Source organism: Typopeltis vanoorti, chromosome 20 (assembly GCF_054136105.1).
Source record: "Typopeltis vanoorti isolate ZY-2024b chromosome 20, IOZ_Tvanoo_1.0, whole genome shotgun sequence".
NCBI lineage: Eukaryota > Metazoa > Arthropoda > Arachnida > Uropygi > Thelyphonidae > Typopeltis > Typopeltis vanoorti.
In genome coordinates this window covers 24432809-24445552 of record NC_143568.1, presented here as the reverse complement: position 1 = coordinate 24445552, position 12744 = coordinate 24432809, and the positions used below count along the sequence as shown (strand labels likewise).

General features: G+C 36.9%; 1 protein-coding gene across 1 annotated transcript in view; it reads right to left on the bottom strand.

Annotated features, from left to right (window-relative positions):
• LOC150095284 (laminin subunit alpha-1-like) overlaps positions 1 to 12744 on the bottom strand; it is a 1249242-nt gene that overhangs the window by 589571 nt on the left and 646927 nt on the right. Inside the window, exon 35 of the mRNA XM_090410638.1 lies at positions 5722 to 5915. Coding sequence (XP_090266764.1) covers positions 5722 to 5915 — 194 coding nt within the window. The remainder of the gene's footprint in view (positions 1 to 5721; positions 5916 to 12744) is intronic.

Sequence of the window (12744 nt, the reverse complement as noted above, 5' to 3'; positions counted from 1 at the left end):
TTAAATGAGCTCAGTATCTGCAAAATTTAATGGGTGTCAATTTATGGTGAGAAATGTAAAGTTATGCATTCTGGGATAAATAGATTACAAGCTGTGTATCACATTGATCGCACTGTACTTCAGGAAATAGATGAAACTGGACATTTAGTGGTGGTGATAGATAGTTAAAGTTTAGAGGACATATTGCTAAGGCTTCTAAGATAGCCTATAAGATTACTTGGTATTGAAGAATGCATTAACAAGTAGAGATAAGGAAGTTGTCATCCCTCTTTATAAGGCCTTGATACGCCTACATCTGGATTACTGTGCTCAAATCTGGTCACCTGGGTTTCTTGGGGATGAGCAAGTGGTGGAGAGGATTCAGAGGTGAGTGACCAAGATGGTGAGTGGCTTGTGGAATGTTCCCTATGAGGATAGATTGAAGGTGTGTGGATTGCAGAAGTTGGTTGATAGGAGGAAAAGAGGGGATATGATTGAAACATTTAATTTTCTTAAAGGATTTTATAGGATTGATGCAGGGGAAATGTTGCAGCACTTGGCTGGAGGGATGACAAGAACAAGGAGTCATTTCTGGAAGTTGAATAAAGGTGTGGTAAGTAGGGGTATGAGGACTAGATTTTTTCTTGGAGAGTTTTGAATGAGTGGAATGGGTTGTCAGAAGAGTCAGTTGTGAGTGCTTTGTCTGTTAATGGGTTTAAGAAGAGGTATGATAGATTGTGTCTCCTGCAATGATCATTGCAGGAGATTGACTACAGGAGACATTGGGTCACCCATCTTCAAACTCCATGGAGGTGCCCATATAATAACAATAATAATGAATAAACTAAGTACATTATTTATTAAAAAAAAAGAAAGCAAAAAGGGGTACTTTCTTTTCATAACTTAGAATGAAATCACAGTATCATTTTTTCAGCAAGATTAATGTATTCTTGTTGTTCTCAGTTAATATTTTGTGTCCATTCAAACTATTGTTCAAATTAACCATTTGACAATAATTTCTTTATCTAAAATTTCAGAGCATTGAATCTGTAATTCATTTATGGCTTCACATATTCCTTTGCTGCCTGTGAGATTTTGCATAGTTGTACTTTTAGCCAACTTCTACACATATGAAATTTTGTAAACTGCTTCCAATATTTAATATTTTTCAAAAACATCAACCACTTTCCTTACCTGACTAATTTAAATAACAAATTTAAACAAATTTCTTTTGTAAATTGTTTTAAATTTTTGAATTATTCTTTGAGGCTGTTACATTGGTGTCAAGTATTCAATAAAGTTATTATCGTCTTTATATTTTAAATTTTACTCTCTCAGGTGACTAGGGGCATTCTCCAAAGTAAAATGGCTTTTTGTGGAAAAATAATAAGTGACTGCAAATGCTGATGAAATAATGAACTAAATGTTCCTGTAAACCAGTCAGTAAAAATTTCTTGATCAATTCAAGGTGATTTATTATCATGATAGTTCACAATATGAGTGAATGTCCGAGCTATGGGGGAACAGTCACAATAAGGGTGGTCTGACAGTTTCTATTTGTGTAGTAGGTAACCACATCTGCCCTGGTTAGTTCTGCTCCTGTTGACAGATGACCAAATCTTCCTAGGAAGATCAAAACCAGGCTGTGAGTATAGGAATCTTCAATCAAGAAGACATCTGTTGAGAAGTTGTTGGACCAGTGTTCTCTCCACGTGTCAGATGTTGATGGTAAGGCAGCTGAAGAGAGTTTGTCCATGGATCAGAAAGGATTTCTTGATTTTAGGTGAAGAGTAGGTGGATTTTTGAGAGTCTAGTGCATGGACAGGAGCTGGGTTCTCATTACTTTATTAAATTCTTTAATCGAGGCTTGTTATCTCTGTATATTTGGTGGAGCAATGTTGGATAGGACAGGCAGCCAGGGAAGAGGAGTGCTTCTCCTCATTGTCACTCTAATTGTGCACATGGTAGAGTTTAGCTGGGTGTCTCTGATGTTAGTGTGCACACTTCTTTCCCAGACAGGGGGCACAGTATTTTGTTTCAGAGAATATGAGAGCTAGTGCAGACAACCTTAGGACATCTGTCCAATAACCCTAGGTCGTTTCAGCAAGCTTTGAAATGATATTTCTCATATTAATTTTTTTTGTTGGACAGGTTGGTGATGTGCCTTTTATAGGTTAGGCTTCTGTCCAGGCTCACTCCAAAGTATTTTGGGTGAGGCTCATGTTCTGCCATCTTGCTGCAGAAAGAAATGTTGAGGTGTCGATATCTGCTGTATTGTTTAGGTGGAATGCTGTGGGCACAGTTTTTGTTGGATTTGGCTTCAGGTATCACTGCTAGAAGTAATCTTCCAGGATGTTTAGGTCTGCATTCAAGGTTTTTTCCAGAATGGCAAAGGAGGTAGACTGGTGTAGGATCACTAAGCCATTGCATTATATATGTATTTGCTTGAGCTGATATGTGGTATGTCAGACATGCAGATGTTGAAGAGTAAAGGGGCTAACACAGAGCCCTGTGGGAGATCACTATGGAGGCATCTGAGCCTACTCTTTTTTCCCATCAATATGGACGTGGATCTTTCTGTTGCAGAGAATGGCTTCGAAAAGCTGGAGAGTTTTTTTGCACCTTATATTATATTGCCTAGCTTTAGGAGGAGGCCCCTGGTCCAGATTGTGATATAAGTTGATGGTCAATGAAAGTGACTCTGGATTTAAGTTTCTTCTCTAAGCATGCTTCAATCTGTGTTGTCAAGGCTAGGACCTGGTCACAGCAACTTCTTCCCAGACTGAAGTCAGCTTGTTCAATTGAGAGTGCTCTTTCGATGAGTGGTGAAATTCTTTTAAGGAGAATTCTTGCAAAGAGCTTAAAGGTAGAGCAAAGCACAGAGATAGATTGTAGATTATTGAGATTATTTGGATTTTTCCTTGGTTTGGGTGCAGCAATTATTTTGGCTTCCCGCACATAGTTTTGGTAGTTTTCCAGTTGTTATAATTTTGTTATAAGTTTGTATGTTGTTGGTACTGCCCCATCTAATCTCTCAGAAGTGACCAGCTTTTCTGGCTAGTTTTAGTGAAGTCAAGTTCATGGATGGTTGAGATCCATCTATCTTTTCTGTTTTTGTTAGGCATTGCTATATGCACCTTAGCAGGCAGTTGGGTCTTCAGTTTCTTCATATTTGGCTAAACGTTCCTCAGTTTCCTTGCTCCAGCATGGGATGTACTGTTTTCTCTAGCCTCTGGGAATAAAGGCTTTGGCTGCAGTTTTGATTAGTTAACAAATCTGGGGAGCAAAGCACAGAGATAGATTGTAGATTCTTGACATTATTTGGATTTTTCCTTGGTTTGGGTGCAGCAATTATTTTATGGGTGGGTGGTATTGCTGTAATGATTTGTTCAATTTGTTTCTCAAATACATTCCAGTTGGACCTGCAAAGGTTCCATCTAGCATTTGCTGTGCCACTGCTGATTGGGATTGATGTGCCTGTTTCTATTAGTGTAGGACAATGCTGGCTGTTAGGGAATCGGTTGAGGATGGTTCTGGTTGTCGGCAGAGGGTGGTCTTCAGGGTCTTTAGACTATGTACAGATCTGGGATGTAGGTTTTGTTCCATCTGGCTGAGTGAAAAGTGCCTTCTTGCTTGGCATCGTAGATCAAATATAGGTTATATGTATCCATCCAGTTAACCAGATTATCATCATCTTGGTTGTTAGAGGAATAGCCCCACGTGATGTGATGAGAGTTGAAGTCACTGCTCAAGGTGCCAATTTCATGGTAACCTCCAAGACATCCACGAGGTGACGGATGAGGCCCTGAATTGGCTTTCTGGACTTGACATTGACCTATAGCTGCTTTGTATTCTTTTCGCCATAAGAATAAATAAATCATGATAGTGAACAGGTAAATGTCACTTCTGAAAAATATATTAGGTACAGGGTTTATTTTGCAATTATACAAGAAAACATACCTAAAGCATTACCACAATATAAAATTGTGAATCTTTCTTTAGGAAGTGTAAACAGATGCCCTTTTTCTGTTTTATGAGCTAATGAGCTAATTTGAGAAAAAAAATCTAATTAAGTTCTGCTTCAATGGCATTCAAAATTTGTTCTGGATTTAGATCTTGCAATTTTTGAAATTGATTCTTAAACGTGTTAGCAGTAGGTTCATCGGAACATAATTTCTCACTCTTGATTGGTAATTTACCTAATTCCATGCTTTGTTTAAACGTAGTTGGCCAACCAGAAAAGGCTTCAAAATCAGTCAACATGATCATCAAAAAATATTTAGCTTGTGTAGCCCAAATTGTTCTAGAAATGATCTAGCCATTAAGTTATCACACTCTCACATTTTATAATGTCATAAATCTACAAAAGGAAAGGTAAAACACTGAGAAAACTGCTGAAATCTTTTTACCCTGGTTATAGATTCTATTATACATTAAAGATACCAAGAAGTTATATACTTGGTTTAAATCCTTTATCCACGAAGCAAAAACAATGCTTTGTGCATCAAATATATTCACATCTGAGCTGCTTGTATATAAACCCTTCATACACCTGCAATATAGTGGCCAGCATATACATGTACATCTTAATCTTGTGTTGTGCCCTGCAACAGGAAATTGGGCATTGCAAAATAATTTGCAATGCTGTTTGCGATAGCCAAAATAGAATAGAAATTCTATTTCGGCTATCTCCAGCAGAATATCTGCAGTATTCTCTTTGTTCCTCATTGGGTTCAACTCTTCTATTATCAGAATTTTATATGACAAATCTAGAAAAAACAAAAAAAACATGAAATTAGCATCTTTCAAATCCCAATGGATTTTTAAAAATGTGTTTGTCTGATGCAGTATCTCTGGATGAGAGAAAGATGTTGAAAATTTTTAACCTTGGTTCTATTATCCAGAAAGTTGAAGGTGAAGGATTAAAACCAAGTATACAATTTCTTGGTATCTTTAATGTATAATAGAACCAAGGTAAAAAATTTTCAGCATCTTTCTCTCATCCACAGATTTTTATTAATAAGCTCTAGAACCTTTTGGCTACTTGTATACGAGACATTATTATTATTATTATGTGACTTCTAGGGAGTCCAAAGTCTCATCGAGGGAGAGTGTGCCAACAGCATCGAATGATTGAACCCTTCCAACTATTAACCATGCTCAAACTTGCTTAACTTTTCGCTGGATATGATTTCTGCATTACTTCAACCTTGGTATCTCTCCCAGATCTGACTCCCACTGATAAGACCTCAATAAAGGTTGAAACCAGTCTGGATAATGACCCTTTGACATTATGCATAGCATTTTGCATCTTCACAAGGGTGCGTGCATTGCATTATATGATACATACTATTGCAAGTGATGTGAAGTCATTAGTCTCTATATACAAGTAGCTCAGGCATGAATATATTTCATGTGCAAAACTGTTTTGCTTCCTTGAGTCAAGAATTAAAATGAAGTATATAATTTCTTGGCATCTTTAACAGAGAAAACTGTTTCAGGGTTGGCTCCCCCACAGCCTTTCCTATAATGACACTCATAAATCAAAATAAACTAAATTTATCATTGTCCTTTTAGTTCCATTAAGCATGTTTTTTACTTTAAAACAAGAAATCATCATGAAGGAATGCAAGAAAGTATCATGACCTTGTATACAGGTAAATCTAATATCACACTATCTAACATTCTTGAGAACAAATTAATAAGCAAATACTAGAATAAACTGCATTAATAGCTACTCACATTTGCATCCAACTTCAGTCAGAATATAACGAGCACGACACTGAGTGCAAGTGCGTCCAGTGATCCCAGTCTTACATCCACACTGACCAGTCATTCTATCACAAGTTCTGTCCAAAGAACCATATGGATTACAGTCACATTGTTTACACTGGTTGCTATCTATTAGTGGATTTCCATAATATCCAACAGAACACCTACATGTAAAAATAAAAAAATAATAAATAAATAATAATAATTTAAATAAATTAAAAGTTCTATATCAAATAATAATTGGTTGTTAAATATTTTGTAGCATATAACTGAACATATACAGAAAGGAAACAAATAAATCAAAAAATAACTTTAGCAATCGTGGCATACCATACATAACTCATGAGTATGCTGTGAAATAGCTGACTTGAATGCACAGAGCATATTTACTGCAGCAGACAAACACATTTTTAAAAACCCATTGAGATTTCCTTTTTTTTTTTCCTTCTAGATTTGTCATATAAAATGCTAATAACAGAATAGTTCAACCCAATGAGGATCTAAAAGAATACTGCAGATATTCTCCTGGAGATAGAATAGAAATTCTATTTTGGCTATCAGAAACAGCATTGCAAATTATTTTGCAATGCCCAACTTCCTGTTGCAAGGTGCAACAGAAGATTAAGATATGTATGTTATATGTGCTGGCCACTATATTGTGAGTTTATATTATTATTATTATTTTATATTAGAGTGTGTTTCCAATATTTCAAGACAAATATTGGGAACAAAAAGAAGGACTTGTCTTCTTTTTGTGTTAGATAAAAGCAGAATTAGTTGTTAGATAAAAACTAATATTACTTGTTTTTATTGAACTAACAGAAGCATCTGATACAATAACACACAAAATCTTGTTGAACAAATTAACACATACCAGAATCGGAGTGTGTCTACTCCAGTGGTTGAAGCATACATGGAAAACAGAAAGCAGATCATATGCATAGGATTCAGCACACAGCAGAGAACTGCCAGTAATTCATGGAGTACCACAAGGAATTGTTCTTTCTCCTACTCTATTTAACATATATGCACATGATATTAGTAAAATTCCCCTTAAAAGTAATAGCTTTCAATATGCAGACAACACAACCACAGTATCCATTCATAACAATGCAAACACTGCTTACACAAATATACAACACGACATCAATCTGATCTAACTGGCTAACTGAAAATGATATATATATATATAAAGCCTGAAAAAAACTAAGCTAATGATATTCAAAACCCCTGAACCAAGCCCACTGAAACTAAATATCTCACTATCCAACATCCATCCTCCTATATACAAAGCACTGATCTAAAACCGTAACTATCACACAAGTGAAAACAGCACATTATCTTTGACTTCACTTTGATGCTGACCAAAGTTTGAATAGCCATACAAGTTATCTACACAACAAACTTAGGAAAACAGCAAGCAAACTATATCGATTAAAAGACAGTGCTCTGACATACATAAAAATATTAATCTATAAAGCATTATGTGAAAACATTTTAAGATATGCAGTTACATCATATGCATTCTGCACAGGCTACAAACTTAACAGGTTACACTCATTGCAAAATAAAATGGTAAAACTGATATTCTGGGAACAAGGAGAGGAGCCCACACTCATATGGGACAGCAATAACAGAAGAGAAAATATTTAAGGTGAAACACTTATGCCACTACACAGTCATGCTGAAACATTATTTCAATCCAATCTAGAGTAACCAGAACAATAAATCAGATAACAAGACCAAAGTTAACAAACCACATAACATATATATATATATATTAATCACTACAAAAAAGCCAACTGAAGATTCTACATACCTGATATGATCAACAAATTGGCTTTCGACGAGAGAAATCTAGGGACCCACAGAGAGAGAGAGATGAAACAGGTTCTATGTCGATATTATAGCAAGACTGAACATCGGAGGAAAATTACACTCACACACAAACATAGTGTATCCATTCTCCAGCCAAAAGGCTGCGGGTTCGAATCTTGCCATGGGTATGGATGTTTGTGATCATCTGTGAAAATACTAGAGGTGGTGATAGACAGTAGATGTCGTTTATGTAAATAATGTGATTGGTAATTGACGGTTGGATAAAGTTGAGTGGTGGAGATGGAGAGTTGTAGACCTTGCCTAAGAGTATGGTGTCTGCAAAAGAACTTGAGTGTATTTAAGGTGTGGTATGATGAGCTGTGTGTATGATAAACAGACCTCCTAGATGAGTCTTTGACTCTATGGGGTCTTTGGGTAATAATAATAATAATAATATATATGTTTCCAAGCACATACATATAAACAGATAAAACTACACCTAACTCATCGTGGGAGGCCCACTCAACCAGCTACCAGCAGCTCATTTGATTCCTCACTTCAAAATTTTGTTCATATTTAACACCTCACACTACTCAAGTCCACCTAATTAGCACCTATGAATGCACTTAGTGAAATACTTTATTATAATATTATTGTTATCTGGTAACCTCCAAGGAGTGAACAGACTCATTGTGGGAGGCCCACTCAACCAGCAACATGTCTTTCATAATGAGCTTTGAATTTATTTACACTACCTGCACTCACAACACACATAGGCAATGCATTCCACTTGCTAACAACTCTCCACATAAAGAATTTACTCCTCACTCCCTTTTTCACCACATCTCTATACAATTTCCAAGGATGGCCTCTCGTTCTTCTCATCTTAACATCCACTCTTTTTATAATTTCTTCTGTATTAATCTGATAGAATCTTTTAACTTTTAACTAACCTATTCAACAACCTCTGTAATCCACATTCCCTCAAACACTCTTCATAACCAACATTCCGTGTCCTTCTTTATTCGTCTTTTGAACCTGTGTGGTGTTTCCACATCACATTGAAGACTAGGTGACCAAATCTGATCACAATAATCCATATGTGGTCTGACTAATGCCTTAAATAGAGGCACAACCACCTCCTTATCCCTGAATGTCAATGAATCACAGCGGCAATAGGGTGTGTGTGTAGTCTTTGCAACACATGTAATGTGCTCTTGGAGAGCCTTGTTACCTAATATAATTAGATTATTTGAATTACTGGCAATTGTATAATAATTAAATCCTTTAGTTTATAAATATAGATATAAAGCAAAAATTGATTACCTTTACAAATTCGCATTTCAGAACTGTACAGAACATACTAGTAGACCATCTTGTAATCTGTGTGCTAGAGGATATTACGGTGATCCTGCAATAGCCCCTTGAAAACCATGTGTTTGTCCATTGGTCAACAATAGGTAAATATATTTTCAGTGTGTGTGTGTATGGCTTTTTCTTTATATTTTATATGAAAAGGAGAGGTAAATTGAGATCCAAGGACACCCATACATAAAAACCACGGGGTATGACAGTATTACAAGTAAGTTATAGTTGTTGTCAAGTGCTTGAGGATATCTTTTGCTAACTTCAGCTTCATCAAAATATTGACATACTGTATTTTACCATGTATAAGAAGTTCCCATGTATAAGATGAACCCTATTTTTTCAAACCCAAAATTAAGAGATCAATATTTCAAACATAAAACAGAACACACTTGATATATATTTTTTTTAAATATCCAAAGTATATTTAGTAATTACTTCCATGTTCTTTTGCGTAATTGATTACTTTTAACTTAAATTTTGAAGAATATGACAATTGTTTTTTATTTTTGGACATTTTTATGGGCTAGTGCTCAAAATATTGTTAATGCTTTAACTTACCCTGCAACAAGTTGCAGATGTATGAAGGCTTTCAGAGTTCAGAATCAGCCATTAATGATGTCAATCGATAGAGTTAACAAAGGCTAGTGATTGGCGGTGAAAGTTTCACCACGGCAACCACGGGTCTCTCAACAGGTTACCCCCTGTGTGTAAGACGACCCCCAATTTTTGGTCTAAAAATTTTAGAAAAAAGTATCGTCTTATACACTGAAAAATACGGTAATTTAGTTTCATCATAATTGACACTGACCTCTGTAATCCACATTTTCTCTCAAATGCTCTTCATAACCAGCACTCCAGAGTCCTAATATCACTTTGGTTACTCATCTTTGGACCCTCTCTAGTGTTTCCACATCATCCTGAAAACTAGATGACCAAATCTAAGCACAATAATCCATATGAGGTCTGACCAATGTCTAATATAGATGCACCAACACCACCTCCTTATTCCTATATGAAAGGTACTTTTTTTATTAAAGCAGCAATACGATGTGCAGTCTTTGCAACACACGCAATGTATCCTTGAAACTTCAGTCCACTGTCTACCGTTATTCCAAAATCCCAAAATTCACTCACTTCCTGAAGTACAGTTCCACCAAAACAGTACGCAGCCTTACATCTCTGTATCCCAAAGTATTACACCTTGCATTTATTAATATTATAACTGTCACCCCACTCATTTGTCCCCAATAAAAGTCTATTCAAATCTTGCTATAGAGAATTATTATTATTATTATTATTCAGGCCTCCATGGAGTCAAAAGACTCATCGCAGGATGGTCCTTCCTAGGAAATGCAAAGTTTATCATAACACTCCATAAACTCACTGAACATTCTCACTCTCACCACTCTATCAGGCAATGCATTCCATGGTTCAACCACTCTCCATGCAAAGAAACCACTCCTCACCTGCTTGTTAAGTTAACTTTCATAACTTCCAGGGATGGCCCCTTGTCATCACTCCTTCAACCAAGCAAAAGAACTCCCCAGTGTAAACCCTGTAACCACCTCTCAACAGTTTAAAAGTCTCAATCATATCCCCTCTCCTTCTTCTATCCCCCAAACTCTGCATCCTGATCATTACTGCAGCAATCCTTGTGTTACCTTCACCACCTTTGCAATATATACTGAATTTCAAGTTTCTATCAATTATCAACCCCAGTTCTCGTCTCCCCTACTTCCTCCAGTATAGCACCTCCAATAAAGGATCCAGCATCCAATTGATGTGTCCCAAACTCAAGACCTTACATTTTCCTGCATTAAACCGACACCACCAATCATTTGCCAATATGACAAGCTTATTCAAATCCTCTTGCAAGGCCACCACATCTGCACTATTATTTATAACCCTTCCCAGCTTCACATCATCTGCAAACAACTGAATATCCCACCTGCAATCCACTGACAATGTCACTGATATAAAGGTTAAATAATATAGGTCCCAGTACTGAGCCCTGTGGGACCCTACTTGAAACTGCCCCACCATACCACAACTCTCTGATACCTATTGGACAGCCAATCATGAATCCAGTTGATCAACATGTCATCCAAACTGATGTGCTGCAACTTAAATATTATCTTATCATGTGGCACCTTGTCAAATGCCTTCGCTAAATCCAAGAAAATGTAAGTTTATGCCTTTCCTTCATCTGCTGCTCTTGTAACTTTATTATAAAAGACTAGCATATTACTAAAACAAGAGCATCCCTTAACAAATCCATGTTGACTTTCACAGATAACATTACTCTCATCTGCCCAATGCTGTATATGGTCCCTCACTAATTTCTCCAAGATCTTGACAACTACTGATGACACACAAACTGGCCTATAATTAGACACTTCCAGTCTGCTACTGCCCTTATGCAATGGCACTATCTTACCTTTCTTCCATTCCCTGAACACCTTTCCCATTGCCAGACTTTCATTGATCAAAGGAGAAGTCAGTTCTTTAGCACATTCTCTCAAAACTCATGGTGAAATACCATCCAGTCCCACAGCTTTACTGACATCCAGAGTACTCAGTATTTGGAATACACTCTCCTCCTGTACCTCTTAGTAAATACAGGAGGAGAGTGTGTCCCTATCCCTCTAGTATTAAAATGCACTCCTCCAAGATGAAATACTCCAATAAAGTGTTCATTGAACAATTCCACTATGTCCTCTGGATCAGTCACTCTATTCCCATTTTTATCCCACAATGTCATTCTTCCACAATCATTTCTCCTCCTACTGGCCACATACCATACTACTCACTCTCCTGGCCTGTCTTATATTCTTCATACATCTGCTCTTTACTGTCTCATTATATCTCTTCCATAGCCTCTTCTTCACATGAAGTTCCTGTTTAATATTGTTTGTCATCTACTTTACTCCAAATTGTGTCTTCTTCTTCATTTGTGGAATACAGCTTACTAATGCTGTTAACAAATATTCCTTCACAATTTCCCCAGCACTAATGATATCACGGCCTTCCAATTCCTCCCTCCATGAAACTTCCCCAAGTTGATGTCTAAGACTATTATAATCACCTGCCTTATAATTCCACATACGTTCCCATCTCTTTGATACTCCTGCATGTCTATTCATTTTCCAAGTCAAAACGATATGGTCACTCTCTCCAACTGGTGGGAGAGATGTCATCTCAGTTATTATCAACTCTTCTGATGCTATAACCAAATCCAAAACTCTCGAACCTCTTGTTCCCTCTATTACATGTTGCCTAAGACATTTTTCCCTCAAGAATTCTAGAAATTCCATTTCCTTATTGCTATATGTATCCCCCTCTCCCCAGTTTATACTGCTGTAGTTAAAATCTCCCATAACAATCATTCTTCTTGCACTTGCCAAACTTAGCTGTCTAAACATCTCCTGGTCCCCATCCTCTGTGCTCCTGGGTCTGTAGCAACACCCCACTAAATATCCTGTCTTGCCTACCTCTACCTCACACCATATGCTTTCAAAATCATTATTGTCACTGCCTTCCAAAGCCTCTTAGAGGACATAAGTCGTCACTTATCATAAGCAGTACTTCACCACCACGCTTTCCCTTCCTATCCTGCCAAAAAATGCTGTATCCTGCTACCTCTTTCCTGTTATTATATCCTTTTCTGTCAACCACGTCTCAGTGATACCAATAATCTTTGGCCAGGCTGATGCTCAGCACCACCAATTCCTCTCCTTTATTAGAGATACTCCTGGCATTAGTTAGTATAAAGCATAAAAATGCCACTGTTTCTATACCTAGCATTAT